Below are 20,165 nucleotides of genomic sequence, written 5' to 3'. Positions count from 1 at the left end.
CTTTTTGACCCCAGGCCAGCCCCTTCAACACTGCCCTGTCTGCAGTCTTAAATTTCCGTATTTTTCCCCAAGTGTTCCCCTCTCCCCAGCCCTCTTTCCAGAGAGGCCACCATCATCGTCCCCAGTGCTCTGTGACCCACCTTCCCACACCCCACCAGCCCAGTTACAAACGGAGATTTTCTGTTTATTGCTCAAAAACAAAAATCCAGAAGCAAAGGTGGGGAGACTGTGGGTAGGGGACATGGCAGGAAGGGGGTAGGGGCCTTGTCCCAGCTCTCCCCTTCATCCCTCTTCTTCTGACCCTCCAACGGTCAGAGGTTAGGCCCAGGGACAGAGCATCTGGGAAGGGCAGAGCCTTCATGACCAAGGGAACAGCAGAGCTCTTGGGTAGTCCTTGTGGGGTGCCCTGGGCTGGAGGGGCCCCAGGAGTTGCATCAGGGGCTGAGTTCCCCTCCTAGGGTCCAAAAGCTGGTAGAGTGAGTGGGGGGCAGGCCCCTTGTTTGGCAACTGAGAAGAGGAGGCTTTGGGCACAGGATGCTGGTTTATTTACTGTAGGGTCCCCAGGGCCATCAAAGCCCCCTCGTGGGACCAGGAGATTATTTACACAGCAGGGAGGAAGGGAGCCAGAGGCCAGGTCCTGTACTCCTTCCTGCCCAGAATGAGGAGAGGAAGGGCGTCCTGGGTCCTGCAGCCTCGGTCTTGGTGTTCAGATGGAAACTTCATACTCTCGTGTATCCTGGGAACAGAGAGATGGCATCGGTCACTAGAATGGGATGGAGGTGGAGGAGGCAGCAAAATGGGAGGAGGCATCCACAAGGAAGGGGAAAGACTCTGTGTTTTTAAGATAACATTGATCACTGGGAGTTTGGGGACCATGGGATGGGAATGGGGCTGAATCTGGCCAATGGATGCATTCGGTTCATCCTACAGTATCTTTTTTTTTTTTTTTTTTTTTGCGGTATGCGGGCCTCTCACTGTTGTGGCCTCTCCCGTTGCGGAACACAGGCTCCGGACGCGCAGGCCTAGCGGCCATGGCTCACGGGCCCAGCCGCTCTGCGGCCTGTGGGATCTTCCCGGACCAGGGCACGAACCCATGTCTCCTGCATCGGCAGGCGGATTCTCAACCACTGCGCCACCAGGGAAGCCCCATCCTACAGTATCTTAAAGTCACATAAAAATCTAAATTTCTGGATTGTCTTGAACAGTTGGAAGGTCTGGCAGTCGGGCCTGGGTCTCCTCCGTGGACGGGGTGGGGCACAAGTTTTCCAGTTAGTCACCGTCCTCACCACCCCCGAGTGGCCCACCTGACTCGGCTTTGTTCATTGACGTGGCCTTTGTAGGCAGCTGCGTTTGCAATTCCCAGGACAGATATTACAGAGACCTTGAGAGAAGGTTATGGAGTCCCAGGGGAGCTGAGGGATGTGGCACTCCAGGGGTAGGGGAAGGACTCACCCCAGCTTCATACAGTGGATTGCTGAAGTCTGACTCCACCGTGATGGGGCTGTAGGAATGGGAGCCTGAGAAGCCGAAGAGGGATTTTCCCTGTAGCCTGGGAAAGGAAGGAGATAGAGGGGCTTATCGAGAAGTGAGCCCCCAACCCCCCCTCACCCGGGCTTCTGTGCCAGGCAGGCAGGACGTCTGCCCTGGCCAGCAGCTCCCTGAGTTAGGTACTTACTTGGTGTAGTATATGTAAACGCCACTGCCGAGGACGATGACCAAGCCTAGGGGCAGCAGAATGGCCAAGGCGAGGTTCCCACCCTCTAGCTGCCGTGATGGGTCGGTGGTCTGGGTCACTGGAAGGAGGAGGAGAGGCCAGTGATCTGGTGCTGGGCCCAGCCCTGGGCTCTCCCTGGGCCCTGAACCCTGGGCCTCACCCCACCGGGGGCCTGGCCTCCTGCCCCCGGCCTCTGTCTTGCCCTCCCAACCTGGCCAGGCCTGGGTCTCCACCTGTGCCCTCACTGACCTTCCAGTTTTCGGTTGTCCAGGAGCTCCTCATAGGCCACTGCAGGGAGAGGAGGAGGAGGGGACGGGGTCTGAGCCAGGGAGGGAAGGAGGCTGGCTAGAGGGCCGGGAGCCCCGTGGGGCTGGGCTGGACAGCCTGGATTCTCTGCCCTCTGCTCAACCTAAACTCGATCCTTCCCTTGGGGACAGTGGAGGAGCAGTCAGAGCAGGGCCTCGGTCCTCCTCCTCCAGACCCCTGGGCAGTCGAAACCAACCAGGTCTGTAGGATTTGTCAAAAATACGGAAACTGAGACCTATCCAGAGGGCAAGGGACTGCCAAACCAAAGCCCCCTCTACTACTTCCCTTAGGATAATTCCATGACCTTGAACTTCTCCAGGGCTTTTGGCTATACCTCTGATGATGAGAGCCCATAGGAGGTGAACGGGGAGCTCGGCAGGGTCTCGAATTCGCTACCTGACTTTCCTAGCCCTGTCACATCCTGAACACTGCTGCGCCCCCTCCTGCCCTGCCTGCCCAGGCACCTTTGCAGAGTGGGGGCTGGCTGGTCCACTGGGAGGGGTGGCCGGGCACACAGGTGATGGTGACCTCGCCAATGAGCTCAAAGCCCTCATAGCAGAAGAAGCGCAGAGACTCGCCCGCCTGGTAGTGATGCTTGTACAACGTCTGATAGCCGTTCTCTGGCACCCCGGGGTTCAGGCACGGCTCGTACTTCACTGTAGGGAAGAGGTCAGTCATGGGCCAGTTGCACCGTTGAGCAGGCCACCCTGCCACCCATCCTAGGGTGTCCCCAGACTCACAGGCGCACTTGGGGACCCGGTCGCTCCACTTGGGCGTGCCCGTGTCCCGGCTGTAGCAGGTGAGCACGGCCGCCCCCTCCAGGCTGTACCCCGGCAGACAGCGGTACTGAACGTGGGAGCCAACGGGAAAGCCGGCATCTGAGGTGGTGCGGTGCCCGTTGGTTATCTCACCAGGATCAGCACAAGTCATGACTGTTGGCAGGAGGGCAAAGTCACGGGGAGCCAGGACCTTAGAAGATCTGCCAGAAGCTTAGAGCCGGGAGACGCCTGAGTCGTGGGCCATCTCCTCTGGGCAACACTCCGCACACACCTCCCACCCCTTCCTCAGCATGAACAGAGCAGGAGTTGGAAAACTTAAAATTCAATGCATTTTACATATCAGGTTTCTTCCAGAAAACAGAACGTTTGGGGCAACCTGGGCCCCCATCCTAGGGTGAAATTTGAAATACTGAACCACTCAACCAGAGCAAACCAGCTAAATCCCAACCGTGTCAGCCCTGCATGGCAAATCATCAGCGGAAGAACAGCTGCCCTCTTTAGAGGGGCCCCGCCCTCCTGCGCCCCTCATTCCCGTCATCCTCAGCCCATTCTGCTCACTTGTATCGCCTGCCTGGCCTCCGCGGGCATTTGTTTACAACCTTGCTGTGGCAGAATCCCAGTCAAAGCCATTTCTTATATATAGACCTGCACAAGGCACCTCGCTAAAAGGTTTTACAAACATGGTATCATATACCGGGATGATCTCGAGAGGTCAGCGTCACTATCACCTCCCTTGGGGCTCAGGGCTCAGGGCAGTCAAATGACTGGTCTATGGTCACTCAGCCAGGGAGTGGCAAAGCTGGAACTGTTCAGGGTCACAGCCAGGGAGCACCGGGCTGAGATTCAGAGATTTAGGTCTCAGCTCAGCTGAAGGCTCCAGGTGCTGCCTTGGGCAGGTTCCCTACTGAGTCTTGGGCAGCTGGGCCCCGCCCTATCCCCTCTGGGCCCCGCTTCCATCCCTTCCTGTCCCTGCCCCGCGCTGTCTGGGTTCCAGATTGGACATCCTGTGACTCCTTCCAGGGATGGGGAGCTGTGTCAACTAGAAAGTTTTCCTTGTGTCCAGTCCAAATCTGGCTTCCTGACACTTATCCTCATTGGTCCCACCATTGCTCCTAGGGGCCAGGTGAAAGACCTACAATCCCATATCCTGGTGACAGGCTTCCAAAAATTTGGAGGAAGTGACAAGATGCCACCCCTTTCTGCTCTTCTAAAAGATAAATTCTCCCAGCTCCTTTGAATGTCACCTCCTCTGTGAAATCTCCTGCCCTATCCCTGGGACAATTAACCCACCCCTCTTCCTACAGCCCTTCTTCATACTTATAGCAACTATTACCTACTCATTGTTTACCTGCACCAGGCACTAACGTGAAAAGCTTTTCATTTGCTTTTCACAATCCTCTGTTCCTACTTCACCGAGGAAGAAGCCAAAGCCTCAGAGATGTTAAGTACCTTGCCTGAAGTCACCCAGTGGTTACCACTCTAATATCCTGAGTTAAGTATCTGTCCCTGTCCCAGACTCTGAGCTCTGTCAGGGTAGGGAGAGTCCCCAACACCTCCGCATAACTCCAGCCCCAACACATCATGGGACTTTAATAACTGAATTAAAATAAACCGACGGGCTTCCCTGGTGGTGCAGTGGTTAAGAATCCACCTGCCAATGCAGGGGACACGGGTCCGGGAAGATCCCACATGCCGCAGAGCAACTAAGCTTGTGAGCCACAACTACTGAGCCTGTGCTCTAGAGCCCACGAGCCACAAACTACGGAAGCCCACATGCCTAGAGCCCATGCTCCCCATCAAGAGAAGCCACCACAATGAGAAGACTGCACACCACAACGAAGAGTATCCCCCACTCGCCTCAACTAGAGAAAGCCCTTGTGCGGCAACAAAGACCCAACTCAGCAATAAATAAATAAATAAATAAATAAATAAATAAATAAATAAATAAATAAATAAATAAATAAATAAATAAATTTATTTATTTAAAAAATAAAAGTAAATAAAATAAATAAAATAAAATAAACCGAGTTCTCTGACAAGCCTAGGCCCCTGCAAAGTGACTCCCCATAATGTCAAGGGTTGGGGACTGAGAGACTGGAGCAAGGCCTAGAACAAGAAAAGAGATGACGGGGCAGGCGGGGGTGGGGTGGGGGTGGGGGGGCAGGGCAGCAGAGGGGCAGGGGGGCGGGACTCAGACTGGGCAGAGGCAGGGCCAGAAGAACCAGGTTCAGGACCCAGAACAGTGCAAGAGAGAGGGATGCAGCCCTGGGAAGATAAGAATGGAGACCAGAGGGTACAGTTTCGGAACACCGAGGAACAGAGGAGTGGAACCCACTGGGCATATAGTTGGGGCCTGAGGAAGATCTAGGCAGGACCTTGAGCGAAGGGATGGGTCCAGACAGAACAGGGGTGGGAACAAGAAGATACGGAGGCGGGGCGCAGAGGGGGTGGGCGGAGCCCAAGCAGAGCCGTGAAACCCAGGTGGGCAGGGGCGGAGCCACGAGAGGATTAGGGCGGGGCCCGGGCTCACTCTTTCGGCAGGCGGGCGGCGCTGCGCTCCAAGACAGGTCCCACTGGCAGGTGAGAATGTCCGACCCAAGCAGCTCATAGCCAGGCTCGCACTGATAAGTAAGCACAGTGCCCCGGATCAGGTCCCCGTGGGAAGCCGTCCTCCAGCCCCATTCCGGGGGCGGCAGCTCGGGGCACGTGTCGTTCCTCGGGACCTCTGCAGGGGAGAGACGGCGAGTTAGGAGGCTGTCCTTGCGACCCAGGGCGCCCTTCCAGCCTCGGGGGCCTCTCTGACCTGCGGGACCCCTTCTCATCTCGGGACCCTAGGCCTCGGTACCTTTGAAGTGCAACACGAAACCCTGGCCCAGGCCCGGGTTTGGGGGTCCGGGCGGTGCCTGGAACTGCAGCGTGAGGTCGGGCCCAGAGGAGAGGAGGCGACGGCGCGGTTGAGGCCCTCGCAGCTGGGCCAGGACCCGGGCGCTGGGACCGTCCCCATCGAACAGTGTCAGCATATCCCCTTCGCGCACATTCAAGCTGGAGGGAGTGGGACCAGATATGGAGGCTGGGTTACGTTCAGCCCCTCCCATCTGGTTCTGCCCAATCACTAACTCAGCTCATTAGCAACCTTACCTACTCTCCAGTCCCGCCCTACATTCTCCTATCACAGGCCTCAGTTTGGATCAGTTATGGCCTTCCCCTCCAAGCTAGTCGCTCCAGGTTCCATTTGGTCTGTGGCTCCTCCCGGTTCCTGTTTCCCAATCCCCACCCCTGATCATTGTTGACGCCTCCCACTTCCCAGTCCCTCCTCCATCACCAGGTGACGCACAGCCAGGCTCAACTCCAGTTCTGACCAATCACGGACCACGCTCATTACCACCCAGCCCAACTCTAGGCCCCAACCGAGTACAGGCTTTTTGAGCCACGCCCACTTCTGGTTCTGTCCAGGCACATGACCACCTCACACCAAAGTAGCTCACTGGATTTCCCCCACACCCATGCCCACCTGGTGTGATGCTGCTGATGCAACAGCTTGGGCCTGGGTCCCTGGAAATCACTCCAGGGGGGCCTCAGAAACAGCCAAAGAGTGAGACTCCAGGCCAGAGCCCCTTTTTCACAATAGTCCCCGAGGAAAGCTGCATTACCTCATTTACTTGTCCAAGGTTGCCTGACCATTAAGTGATTTGTGCCTGGGTCTACCTGATGTCCCACACCCCCATCCTGAATCCTTAGCCACTTCTTTCGTCCAAACATATATTCACTGATTCTCGTGTAGACACTCGAGCCAGCCAGGCTCATAATGCAGGCCAGTGCATTATCATACCACACGTAGCTGAGCCCACACCCACTGCACCCTCTGCAGTACCCAAACATACATCTCAACTTGGAGCAAGATGCGCTTCTCTTCCTGGACATGCAGACCCCACACGCAATCTTGGCCGGGGCTATAGCTCTGGGGCCAATCCGGAGAGAGGACCACACCAGCTGGCTCTGACAGCTCCCCTCCACACATGGCTAGGATAGAAAGGGTGTCACATTCAGGACCCAGGTGGGCATGCAGTCTCTATTTCGCTACGATCCTCACCACTCCCAGCTGTGTGCACCAGACTTGCCTCCCCGGTTTCCTATTATCTATTACCCACCTGATTCTTGCCACGCCTAGTCCTGTTGTGTCCAATCCCCAGCCCCACTCTTAACTAACGCCGCCCAGTCTCCAGCCTATGCATCACCACCCAATCCATGACTTAGCCCAACTCCAGTTCTAGCTCTTGAAGATATTTGGGTTATGACCCCTGAATTCTGTAACAAGCCCATCAACTACTCAGATAAAACTAAGCTTCTGAAAGGGACAGGGATTGATCCTGAGTTTACTAGGTTCTCCTTCCTGAATGGCCTTCCTAGGATCCCCAGCTCAGGGGGTAGTCTGTGAACTGAAGGATGTCCTGCGGAGGCGAGGAGGCGGCGGGCTCACCCTTGCAGGCTGGCTCTGTGTCGTTCCAGTGGGGTTCTGTGGGATCCACACATTCGATGGCATTGGGGGGGCCAGGGGGCTCCAGGGCATATCCTGGGAGGCACGAGAAGGTGGCCAGTGCCCCTGGGCGGTACTCAAGGTCCGTGGTGGTGACATTGCCATGTGCCAGGAAGGGGGCAAAGCAGCGATCTTCCTCAAAGGCTAGAGAGGAGTCAGTCACAGGAATTAAGCATTAGGACAGGCCTCCAGGGATCTCAGACTGGGGAACCAGGATGAATTCCAGTGTGGCTTGGCCCCCCAGTGGGCTATTTAAAATGGAATGCCCTTGGGCTTAGCTTTCACTCTCCAGTTTCCCCCAAACCCTAATGTTCCTCACTCACATATTTATGTTAGCTCCCCGGCCTCTGGACAGAAACCCCAAGGTCAGTCAAGTCCCAGCCACTATTCTACAGATGAGGACACTAGGTCCGCAGACAAAAAGTCACGTGCTCCATGTCACACAATAGGGCAGTGGCGGAACCAGACCTCAGGCCCAGATTCCTTGATTCCCAGCCAGAGACACTTGGCTCTGGAAGCTGCAATGGAGTGGGGGGAAACGGTGCCTTTGGAGACCTGGCTCATGTAGGTGTGTTCGCTCCTCAAAAATAACTGTTGGTTTCTGATCAACCCTGATTATCTATACTGTGGCTAGAATCCAAAAGTGAGGCAAACACAAAAGCTACTCAGTTTTAACTTTGATCTAAGTCAGCAAAAAAATTAACATTTGTAGAGTGTTTTAGTTTTTGCCCATCTGATCATATCTTAGACTCAGGTGCCTATGATACAGAAAGAGTCTGAAGCCCATGGAGCAGCAGTGGCCCGCAACTATGGAGGCAGGCCTCAAACCTAGAAATTCTCTTTGCACTCTCAGAATCTAAAATGCAATTTATTTTTCAGATCCACTGTTCTGTTTCACGATTACTTAACCTGATAAGGTGTCATGTCCAAATCCTATGCATCCATCAGGGCCAAGTGCCAATTCCCTTTCTCCCTTGATTCATACCAGAAACTAACCCCTCCCACCTCTGAGCATTTTACTTTCTTTGTCTCTTTCCTGCTACTGTTTACACAAATCCTCTGCTCCAGCCACAGTGAAACTCTCTGTTTCCCAAACGTATCAGGCTTTTCTCTACCTCTTTACTGTTGCTCACACTGTTCCTTTCACCTGAGATGCTCGTTCCCAATCTTCCTCTTTTAAAATTCTCTCTCTCAGTTCAAATGCCTCCTCCCATGATCACTGACTTCCTTCCTTCCTACCTATCCAGCATCCAGTCCCCTTTGTCTGTTAACAGCACTCCTATTTTCATTTTGGGTCACATGTCCTCCCCACTTCCAGTCCATGAGATTCAGTTGGAGCCAACCAGGGATGGCCATGTGATGTGGATCTGCCAATCATAACACCACCTGCCCCTAGCTACAGTGATTGGCTCAGGCATAGATAGATGACCTAAGCCAGGGCAATGAAAGCCTTTCCTGGCATTTTTGTTAAAGCTCTTAGGAAAGTGGTATGCTTTCTCTCTTTCTGATAGAGTTACTAAAGTTGTTGGTATGTAAATCTGTAACTGCTAGGTACACAACAGACTGAGAGTCTGCCTGAGAATGAAGCCAACCAGAGAGGAAAGAATGGAGAGATTTAAGTAACTGGTCTCTTGGCTGTGTACCTGGATCCAGCCACACCTGAAGCTTAAGTAGGAAAAGACCACCTCAGGGAATTAGAATGTGTCCTTGTCGATTTGGGATGGGGAGACAAGTCAGTTTTCAGGAATCCAAACGTGGAGATAAGCAGAGGTGGATTGTGTGCTTGTGACCATGCCTGGGCGTCAACTAGAGGGGAAGGTGTGGCAGTCAGGGCCCCAGGGGAAGGGCAGTTACCTTCAAATCGGAGGCTTAGCAGCAGGGGATTGGCAGGTGTCTCTGAAAGCAGCTCCACATAGAGGGACTGGGCATCACTGATGAGACCCCGCTCTGGGACATCATCCATGTCCGAGTCGTAGATCACTGGGGATAGGGGACTGCCCCCTGAGCGCACCATCAGCCTGGGATGGACAGAGGTGGCCAGGAGCTCAGCTTCCCCTCAGAAGCTGCCTCACCTCTTGCCTGCTCTCCTAACTTAATTGTGTAGCTATTACTTTCAAACACTAACTGTATGCCATGTATTCTTCTAAGCTTTTACACATTTTATCTCACTTAATTCTCACAAGAACCCTTGAGTTAGATACTATTATTATCCCTCATTTTATAGATGAGAAAATTGAGGCACAGAAAGAGTAAGTTAGCTGTCCAGCTACACATAGCAACTAATGTCAGAGCTGGGACGCCAGTTGGTTAGATAAAGAGTGAGAATAATGATGATGACGGTGGCAAACACATTTATAGTGCTTACTGTGTGCTAGGCACCATTCCAAGCACTTTACATATCTTAATGCATTTGTCCTCACAGAAACCTTAAGAGGGAGGTACTATTGTCTCCATTCTACAGATGAGAAAACTGAAGCACAGAGAGGTTAGGTGATATGTCTCAGTTTGCACAGCTATATGCCTAAGAAAGGGGAAGGACTAACCTGCATTTGACATAGATCCCAACTGGGGTTCCCCCCACGTCTGTCTGACTCTCTACTGCAGCCTCCCTATTTCCTTGAAGTGAGGACCTCTGATGCAAGGCCCAGACCCTCACCGGTCATTGTCCTCATCCAGGGAGACTCTCTCAAAGTGAAGGTGCAGCCGGCGTCCCTCAGCTGCTTCGATGACCCAACGGCAGGTGAGGTTGGGCCCTGCAGCTCCCCCAGGTTCAGGGGACACGATGCGGCCAAGTGTAGCATTGTGGATGGTGCCACCACAGGATGCTGTGGACGGTGCGGGGGGGCAGGTTAAGGTGACTTGTCCTTTTTCCATCTGCAGAGCTATTGCACCCACACCTTTGCCTGGGACCTGGCCTTGGGATGACCTCTGCCCTACAGGCTCACCCCAGGACTTTTTTCAGGCCACTACCAGGTGAGGAACCAGCCTTGGAATAGAAAAACCCTAGGATGGACACCCCCCCCCCCAGGATGGAGATTCCATCAAAATGAAGACTCCCCAGATGTGCACACCCTAGGGTGTTATGGGGAAGTCCCCCAAACTGAAGCTATCAGATGGAAAATACTCAGGATAGGATCCCAGGCTGCAGACTCTCCAGGATAGACACACCCAGATATAGCCCCCAAGAACGGTTTCCTCTAGGATGAGGAGACTCCAAGAGCAGGGACCTCCAGAACGGTGACTCCCCAAATGGGAGCCCTCCAGGAATTCCCTGATGGTCTATTGGTTAGGACTCTGTGCTTCCACTGCAGGGGGCACAGGTTTGATCCCTGGTCGGGGAACTAAAATCCCACAAGCCATGCGGCACAGCCAAAAACAAACAAACAAAAGGAACCCCCCTCCCCGCCAGAGGTGGCACTTCCCCAGATGGAGACCCCCTGCCAAGGATGGAGACTCCGAAGATTGAGACCCTCAGGGTGAAGAGCTCCAAATGGAGACCCCAGGATAGGGACTCTTCAGGGTAAAAACCTCCTCAAGATGGGTGTTCCCAAAGATAGAGACCCCCAAGGTAGGACCCTCCAGTGGGGCTCCCAGGACAGAAAACCACACCTATTGTGGTAGAGACTCACCCATGCAGCTGGGGGACTCACTGCTCCAGGCTGGCCGGGTACCATTGAGGCAGATGAGGGTCTCCTCACCCTGCAGCTGGTAGCCCGAATCACAGTGGAAGGTGGCAGTGCCTCCAGGGTGAAGGTCTGTCACACTCACATCCCCATGGGCTGGCCGGGGAGGGAAGCCACAGCTCAAGAGGTAGGCTGGATCAGGCAGAGCCGGAGAAGGAGGTTTCACTCTCCCAGACCATCCTCTCTCACCGGTTCCCTAGCATTCCCTCCCCTCTTTCCAGGTCCCCTTCACCCTCCAGGGCACAAACTGGCCCCATACTGGAGTCCTTACACTGCCTCATGAAGAGGTAATGTCAACATCCCTTATCTCCCCTAATCTCCATAATCTACCCACTTTGGCCCCCATTTTATAGATGAGAAACCTGAGACTCAAAGAAGTTTTGGACCCTAACACCCATTTACTGTGTGAACTCAGGCAAATCAATGGACCACTCTGAACCGCATTCGGCTCTAATAATAGCAAATAGTATTTGCAGAGCTTGTTCAGCTTCCAAAATGAGTTCACGCAGTGCTTTTGAGGTAGTCAGAGAAAGGCTGTGACCCACTTTCCAGGTGTGGAAATTGAGGCTCCAAGTTATTAAGTGCCTCAGATCATTTTCTCCCCTCCACACACACAGACTTTCTTCCACTGAGGTGTCACTGTGGTATTATACCCTCAGCTTTCATCCAGAGGAGTCACAAGAAACTCCTTTAGAAACAGACTATTCTGTCATTAAAGACCTTAATACCCAGTGTTCCCTAAATGAATCCCCCAGTGAAGTGAAGTGCTAGGGAAAGCTTTGCTTTCCTTAAGGAACTGGTTTGTCTTTTTTCCTGCAATGAGAACTGTGTCATCTCTCTTTTCATACTGGCTACTAGGAAGCCCAGAACCAGGTTGAGGCTTGTCCCTAGTAACGATGGTTTGTCCATCCACATTCTATTTTTTTCAAATTTAATAAGCATTATCTGGTGCCAATTTTTCTCTTATTCTTTTTTTTTTTTTTGGCCACGCCACACGGTTTGTGGGATTTTAATTCCCCAACCAGGGATCGAACCCCGGCCCTTGGCAGTGAGAGCGTGGAGCCCTAACCACTGGACTGCCAGGGAATTCCCTCTTACTTATTCTATTTAATCTTATTGTTTGCATTCTTTTTTGAAAGCCTCCTGAAATTCTTGTGGAAACATATGAGATAAAACAAACAAATAGAACGTGACTTGGTAATCAGTGATAGACTCTGAACTTGATCCTGACAGAGCTCTGTCTGTCTGTTTAAGACTAGGCAGAGTTCATTAAGAAGGGCTTCCTGGAGGAAGTACATCGAAGCTGGGTCTTGTACGAGGGGCAGGCTCTGGTTAGCAGAGTGTCCAGCTTGCCTGGGCCTTTGCTTTTTCTGACTCTCCAGTCCTGAGTGATTCTGTAAGAGACCTGATCTCTCCCTGTTTCAAAATTCAACAAGCATTTCCTTGGCTGGGTCCTAGGGTCAGAGGTGAAAAAGACTGAGGCCTTGCCTTCAGGAGTTCATGATCTACATACAAACAGCCTTTTAGAACACAGGGATTTGGGAATTCCCTGGCGGTCCAGTGGTTAGGACTTGGCAATTTCACTGCCGGGCAGGGGTTCAATCCTTGGTCAGGGAACTAAGATCCTGCAAGCTGAGCAGTGGACAAAACAAACAAATAAACAAAACACAAAACAAAACCCCCCACAGTGATTTGAATAAACTTTAGCCTCTGTGATGGCTCTCCACGACCAACAGAATCAAGTCTGAATGCTTTAGATTGACATTCAAGCCCGTTCCACAACTTGTTCCAGCCCAGCCCATCCAGCTTCAGTTCTCAGCACCCATGGCCCATATATCTTACACGATACAGTCTTGTGACTCCTTACAGTCCCACTTCCATATTTTTCCACACAATTTCCCCTACCTGAAAGGCTCTCTTCTCACTTTTTCTCATCTTTCAAGGAGTAACTTAAGTACCACCTCCTCCAGGAAGTCTTCCTGACTCCTCCCCTTTCCCACAGTTAGTTTTTTTTCTTTTTGCCTATACACAATCCACGTGCATAATTTTATCATCACATTAACACCTGCCTATTACCATTGTGAGACTGAATCAAATGTTTTTTATTTTGTCTCCTAAAAACCTAGCCTAGCTGATCAATTGATGTCGCCAAGAGGCAATGTGGAACAGTGCAAAGAGCACTGGATTTGGAGATGGGCAGACCTAAGTTCCAGTTCTAGTTTCACAACTTATTAGCTGTATAGCCTTGAGCAGGTGACTTCACCTTTCATCTGTAAATGGCAATAACAATTCTTATCATTGAGGATTGGCCTTAAAGGAAAGAAACATGGAATCAAGCACCTTGAACATAGAAAGTACTCAGAAAATGTTAATTGCCCGCCGCTCAGCTTCAATTAATAAATGACCAGGGGTCAGGGACTTGGGGATCTGACTTCTGACTCTGCAATGAATTTGCTGGTGGCTGAGCAATCCATATAAGCTTTGAGGCCCCCCCCTCCCAGGGCTGCTGTGAGAAGCAACCACAACAAGAGTTGGTGAAAGAGTTTTGTAAATGGGAAAGTTTGCTGGACTTGGGGTGAGGGGTGATGGAACCTTTGACCTTCCAGAGAAGCTAATGAGGCCACTGTGGACTGGAGGGCCGAGCTAGTGCAAATTGGGAAGGGCTTAAACAGGGCCTCCATCCCAAAGGTGCCTGGAGAAGCCGCAGAGCAGGGAAGACCGAGGCAGGTAATGAAGGCCCATTTATGCAATAGCCCTGCTTCCTCAAATGTTCCAGTTCGTCTAAAGAGTCCTATTTTCAATGCCCTAGGGAAGTGGCTGCTTAAAGGAGCCAGCAGGAAGCCATCCTATAATATCTGAAGCTCAGCCCTCAGCCCTGGGCCTTCAAGGCATGCCCTTGCTCCCCAACAACCGGGCCCTGACCACCAACTACATGTCCCCCAGCTCACTGGTCTCTCCACGAGTAGGTCTGCTGCTGGGCACCTCCACCGTGCATGCCTTACCTCCTGGGGCAAGTCCAGAGCAGAGGCCTCAGGAGAGGCTGTAGAGTGTGTGAGGAAGGGATACGGGTTGTCTGTGTCCTGGATAAAGTCACAAGGGATCTGGTGTCAGCAGAGCTCACAAGCGGGCAGCAAGGCCATGAGGTGAAGTGAAGGGGACACTGGCCCAACACACAGTTCCCTCTCTGTTTCTGAGCAAAGGAAGGGACTTTGGAGACGGCAGCAGTGTCTGGAATGGGACCTTGGGCTGGGCCCCTTGCCTCATGCACACGAGTATGCTAGAATGTACATTGCATCGTGGGAAGGTTTCCATACACACAGGCAAATATGGATGTACACGTGTGTGTAGGCGTCTGTGGGTGGGTGCTTGCGAATGCAAGCATGCGCAGATACATCCCCTCTTTCCTACCCCCGGAAGTCAGCAGGATCTTTTTACGTCACAAATCTGAGGCTGTCACTAACTATCTTGCTTAAAACATTTCAAAGTGTCTCCTCCCCTGCAGGATAGAGTAGTCCGAGGACTCCTCACTGAAGCTGGTAAGGCCCTTTGTCATCCAAATCCAACCTACCTCCCAGTCTAGCCTATTAGCCTACTTCCCCAGCACTTTCTGTGCTTTACTGTAATAGCAATGACTGACATTTTCGAGCCCTCACTGTGTACCAGACACTATTTTAAGCACTTGACGTGTATTGGTTCATTTGATCTTCCTAATAATACTGCAAAGTAAGTATTATGGTCCCCATTTTTCAGATAAGACAATGCGGCACAGAAAGGTTAAGTAACTCACCCCAGGTCACACAGCTAAGACAATTTTATCTTCCATGCTGAATTACCGCAGCTCCTCAAGGGGGTCACATTTTTTTCTCCTCTCTGGGTCTTGGAATGTGTTTTTCCATCCATCTAGACATCTGCCTTCCTCTTTCTCTCCCTCCCACCCTTCCCCTAGCTAACTCCTCTTAGGTGTCAGCTTAGTCATCACCTCCTCCAAGGAGGTGTCCCCATATTCCTTATAGGGGAAATTTAGGTCCCTTTGACATTTGTCCTCTCTGTCAGTGGTTCCTCCATCATAGGGATGGGGGTCCTTATCTCACTGAATTATAATCATCCTGATTATTTGTCCGTCTCCTTACCTAGATTCTGAGTTCTCTTTACATCTGGCTTGTTTATTCCTCTCCCCAAGGGTAACACAGGGCAGGTATGAAGTGGGCACTCAATAAACATTTGCTGAGTGAATGGACGAATTGTCACTTGGATGTGTGCACACCCAGGCACAGGTCTGTGAGTGTGTGAGATAAGTGTGTCTAGGTGTCCTCCGAGGATTCTGCCCCCCACGGTCCTAGTCAGGAGGAAAAGGCCCCAACATTACCCTGTGCTTAGAAGCCTTCTGAAGATGTTCCCTGTGCCCAGTATGGCCCCTGCCCTCCCACCAGCACTCCGAACTCCTCACCCTGATAGTGGATCCTGAAGCCACCACCCCTTGGGACCCGTGGGCTCTGGAAGTGCAGGAGCAGCCTGTTGGTTGGACTCCGAAGGACCTGTCCTTCTCCCAGCATGGAGGAATTAGCCAGGAGTCGGGGGGCCAGTCCTGGGGACCCCCCACCAGCCAGCACCAAGAGTTCCTCCTCCCGAGACAGGTTCAGCGTCTGCACCTAAAGAAGCCAGACCCAGACCCACCAGGGAAGTCAGCCGGGGTGTGTGACCCCCTAAGCTCCCCTGCCCCTTGCCTTCCTTTTCCCCCTGTATGTAGCAGACCAAGAACCACGGTAACGCTGGCCAAGTTGTAGAACTTTAGGAGAGTCTGTGAGATCCTCAGAAAATAGGTCCATCTGAGTCAGAAAACAAGTTCTCGGGCTCCTAGGCCAAACCCGTGCACACCCCTGGGCCCGGAGGGAAGGGCTGGGAGGTTTCACAATCATATGCTTAAGTCCAGTTACCTGGATCTCAATGCCGTAGCCAGGGTAGACATGGATGCTGTACGTGCAGTCCAGGAGCCCCAAGGTGCGGCTGGCCGCGCTCCCTAAATCTGGAGACTCCACATGCCCTTCACCTTCGGAGATGTTGTTATTACACAGAACTAAAGAGATATAAGTGCTGGGGTTGAGAGAATCTCTGTGTTCTTGCCCTCCCAGCCAAGTAACCCTGGGGGTCCTCATCTGTCTTCTCCCCAGCACCCCTCACCATCTTTATCCAATGCTCACTCTCCCATCTGTGCCCAGAACCCCCTTCCTCAACTGTCATAAGAGATAAAACACATAGAACAGTGCTGGCACGTAGTAAGGGTGTATCAACGCTAGCCTTTATTATAATTGAGCAGAAGCCCCTCTCCCATCTAGACCCCTTCTTCCACACGTTCCCGGCAGCCTCTCCCCCACCCACACCTTCCTCTTCTCCCACATCCCCTTTCAATCGCCTCACCTGGGCTGGTCACCGTCGTGGTGACAGTTGTCGTGGTGATGATGGTGGTCGTGGTCTCCTCCTCTCCTCCCTCAGGCCCGAGGGGTGGGCCTGGGGAGGCGGGACCGGGAAGGGGCGGGGCCGTAGTTCCTGGGGGCGGGGTCAGCAGCTCCGGCGCGGTGGGGCCTGCCCCCCTGCCCTCCTTAGGGGTTACGGCTGTTGTCAGAGGCCCTGTGCCTGGCTCAGTGGCCCGTGGCAGGGACGGTGCTGCAAGAGTCTGGCCGGCTGGAGGGCTGGCTAGTGTGGGGTCTGGATCAGATCCTGGGACAGTGCGAGGGAAGTCGGGGAACAGGAGGGGAACATTGATGGGCCTTGGTTGGGGAGCAGGGCTGAGAGAAACTGCAAGTTCCCCACTAAACCCAAAAGACCTCCCCCACGAGGCGCAGGCCCCCCACCTCTCCCTTCCCCACCCAAACTCCCCCCCCCTCCTCCCAAGGCTTCCACAGCCTGCCCCCCCAACCCCCTTCTTTTCTTCTCTCTGTCCAGGCCCTTCCATTCTGACAGTCTCCTTGAGCTTCTCTCTCTGTCTCCCCATTCAGATCTGGCTCCCTCTCCTGGTTACCCCTTTCTCTTTCCTCCTTTTCTTTTGCACTCTCTAGAACTCTTGGTCTATGTGTAGTATTCTTATCCCTCTCTGATTTTATGATTCTAGATCTACTAATCTCTGCATTTCTCTCTCTTTCTGTGTCTCTTTTCCCCTCTATCTCTGATTCTGGTTCTCTGAGTTTCCATCTGTCTTTCTTTCTGTCTGGTTTTCTGTGTTGTTTCTTGATCATTCTACCTCAATTTCTCTGGCTCTCTGACTATGTCCAGTTTTGACTCTCTCGAACCATCTCTCTCTGTTTCTCTGAATTTCACTGGCCTGGCTCCCCATCTCCCTGAATTAATGTCCCTCCCTCTGCCTCTATGTTGCTCCTGCCACTCTGGGGGCCTCACCCGGCATGTAGCCCATTTCTGGGCCTCTCCTCAGCAGGGCCCCATGGAGCAGCTCTGCCAAGGCCTCAGAGGTTACGGTGGGGGTCTCATTTCCAGGCTCCGGCAGTGCCTCCTCCTCCTTCAGGGGCAGACCTGGGAGATGGAAGTTGTGTGAGCTCTTCCACTGCCCCACACTCCTTCCTTCTCCAGAAAGATCTTTTCCAGAGCTCTTATTCTCTCCTCAGTCAGCTGGGCCAGCAGGAGCTCAGAGGGTCCCAGACTGGGCTGAGAGCCAAGGTTGGAGGAGGGGCTCCCAGCTGCGCATCACACTCCTACCCCTTCCTCTCTCCCTTTCCCCCCAGGCTGTGTGGGCCTTCGGTGAGCACCTCGGACAGAGCCATCAGGGCAGAGAAGAGGCAGGGCGCTACCTTCATTTTCCCCTCAGTGATGCTCTCCCCGCAACCCCGGGGCTCTGCGGAGGGTCTGGCAGCACCTCCCAGCCCTTGCTTCTGCAGTGTCCAGCTTTCTCTCTGGGTTTCTGTCTCTGCAGTGTGGTCCTCCCTCCCTCCCTCCCTACCTCCCTCCCTCTCTTTCTCTGCAGTCTCTGCCCCCTTCCCTGGAGTCTCGCTGGGGGGTCGGAGTTGGGGTTTGAATATCTGGCCTCCGAGCACTGCCTCTGTTCAACTGTCTTTGTCCATACGTCCAAGAATATTTGTGTGTGCTGCGCCTGGCATCTCTCCCGGCACCTCCATCTCCCACCCAGGTACCCGGCCTGCTTCTGCCGCCTCCGCAGACATCCCCCCACCTCGCCCCGCCACAACGTCCCCAGCCCTTCTTCCTGGATTTAACCCCTGAGACGCTGCTAAAAGCTCCCCTCATTAATTTCCCCAACTCCTCAATATATGGGGTTAGGGGCTCCAGGTGCAAGCTGGAAAGCCCTGGCTTGCCCCTTCTCCGTCAGCTGTGGCCCTCCCCTCCCCCAGGAGCTCAGAAGGCGCAGGATGTTCGGAGAAAGGAAGGTATAGGACCCCGCTGGGGGCCTTCCCGGGGGCCCACCCCCACGCACCCAAGTCCTTACCCTGAATCCAGGGACAGCTCAGCAGAATTAGGAACAGCAGCTGGGGAGGCGGCGGACGCTGGGCCCTGGGAGTCCCCATGGCGACTCACACCAATTTCTCTCCTCTGCGCCTCTCTCAAATAATCTAGCTGTCACCTCTCCTCCGTCTTCTTTTATCTTTCCTATTAATTTTTTTTTCCTACTGGCAGTTAGCAAGGGAGACAATGTCTCTGCCTTTGGGACGGAGGGGCAGATCTGGGCTGGGGGTCGCCTGGAGCCCACCAGTCTCCTCTGTCCTCTGCTCTCCGGTCTGCGGGAGAGGGGGCGCGGCTCCGGCTGCAGCGGGTGGGGCCAAGAAGGGCGAAGGAGCTGGGTCGCCTGGGTTACCCTCTGGCTCAGGCACCTGGGTCCGCCAGGCTGGCTGGATTCTAAGCTGGGGGAGTGGGTCGAGGCAAAACAGCTTCCGGGGACCTAGGGTGGGGTCGAGGATAGGGAGGGTCCCTACTGTGCTCTAGTGGGGCTTGGCGGGGAGAGGAGGGGGTTGCAGAACCTGGAGAGCCGAGGCTCGGGCACTGGAGCTGCGGGAGGGAGAGCTGAGAAAGGTGTCGAGCCCACGTCAGATCCTGGGGACGGGCGAAGGGAGGGGCTTGGGATTTATTTGGGGGCTGTGGGGGGAGGGAGGAGGAGGAAGTGCAGATGGAGGAAGGAGGGACCACATGAGCCAGGGTCGTAATCCTCACTCCCACGGCCCCTCGGGGAAGCGGAGGCAACTCTGGTCCCAGCAGTAATTATGCCCCCTCCCCCAACCATTCCAGCACATTTGGAAACTGAATGTTCTCTTCCCAGCGTGTTGAGGGACAGCATAGCTGGGTTTGCGTTTGCTCAACGCCCCCAATATGCCCCCGGCCCTCTTCCAGACCCTTTCAGAGAAGCTCATGTGGAATGCGCTACCTCCTCCTCCAGAAGAATGACAAGTTCCTACGTTTGTGAGAAGTCTAAGGGGTGACAGGCCAGGATCTGGGGAGGGGAGATCCCTCCTCTTACGTACAACATGACCCGAGCCAGCTGCCTGGCGGCTTCAGCTTTGATTTTTTTTCTCCTGGCCTCATCTCACAAGACCTCTGGAGAGCCCTTTTCAGCACCACCAAAAAGGACAGCTCTTCTCGGCCCCGCCTGAGATGGCCCGGCCCGCGGCGCTGCAGGCGATTGGCTGAAGCCGCCTTCATTATCAATCGGGCTCCCGCCGGGGGTTGGCTCTTGTGAAGGCGAATGGGGAGGTGGAGTCACAGGCCAACTGGTCGAAGGCTCGGCTGACCCACGGACAGGCCGCAGTGTCCCTGTCCGCAGACTGCGAGCGCCGGTCTTGTCCGTCAGTTCGCGCGCTCGCCCCGCCCCTTACTTGCCGCGCCCCTATCAGGCCCCGCCCTTTCTTTTCGCATTGCGGGGCGCTGGAGGTTGGCGCTGTGCCCCCTGAGCCCCACGTGGCGCCCCGTCGGGGCCGGGGGAGGCAAATCCGGAGACGACACCCCCAACCCGGCTGAGTTGCGGTGGCCACTGGGCGAGGGCGGGGGTAGCTAAGCTGAGAGGACTGTGGGGAGGGTGACGTCAGGGTGAGTGGGGGCCAAGGAAGGAGCGAGTGGGGGAGGGGGGAGAGAGAGAGAGCGAGAGAACCCGTGGGTCGGGTCGAGTGAGAAGCGAGGGCAGGAAGGAGAGAGGGGGAGGA

At 54.0% G+C, this 20,165-nt stretch overlaps 1 protein-coding gene across 4 annotated transcripts; it reads right to left on the bottom strand.

The window, feature by feature from the left end:
- Positions 1-163: 163 nt before the first annotated feature.
- SEZ6L2 (seizure related 6 homolog like 2) lies at positions 164-19,364 on the bottom strand. 4 transcript variants are annotated; one of them, XM_059036183.2, is made up of 18 exons: positions 18,464-19,364; positions 17,407-17,538; positions 16,432-16,731; positions 15,951-16,090; positions 15,464-15,665; positions 10,963-11,148; positions 9,990-10,158; positions 9,188-9,351; positions 7,277-7,477; positions 6,681-6,819; positions 5,645-5,841; positions 5,330-5,524; positions 2,761-2,952; positions 2,485-2,676; positions 1,964-2,002; positions 1,676-1,793; positions 1,453-1,574; positions 164-736 (listed from the first exon to the last, which is right to left on the bottom strand). In XM_059036183.2, the coding sequence occupies exons 1-17, from the start codon at positions 18,540-18,542 to the stop codon at positions 1,460-1,462; spliced, it is 2,760 nt and encodes a 919-aa protein (XP_058892166.1). In that variant the 5' UTR covers positions 18,543-19,364; the 3' UTR covers positions 164-736; positions 1,453-1,459. The 4 variants fall into 4 exon arrangements, with proteins under 4 accessions (XP_058892166.1, XP_058892165.1, XP_066868170.1 ...); XM_059036182.2 differs by having other exon boundaries at positions 1,453-1,549; positions 18,464-19,358; XM_067012069.1 differs by lacking the exon at positions 1,964-2,002 and having other exon boundaries at positions 18,464-19,359.
- Positions 19,365-20,165: the final 801 nt, after the last annotated feature.

The sequence above is a fragment of the Kogia breviceps genome, chromosome 14 (assembly GCF_026419965.1).
Source record: "Kogia breviceps isolate mKogBre1 chromosome 14, mKogBre1 haplotype 1, whole genome shotgun sequence".
Classification (NCBI taxonomy): domain Eukaryota; kingdom Metazoa; phylum Chordata; class Mammalia; order Artiodactyla; family Physeteridae; genus Kogia; species Kogia breviceps.
The sequence above is the reverse complement of the archived record's forward strand: the minus strand, read 5'-3'. Positions and strand labels throughout refer to the sequence as shown.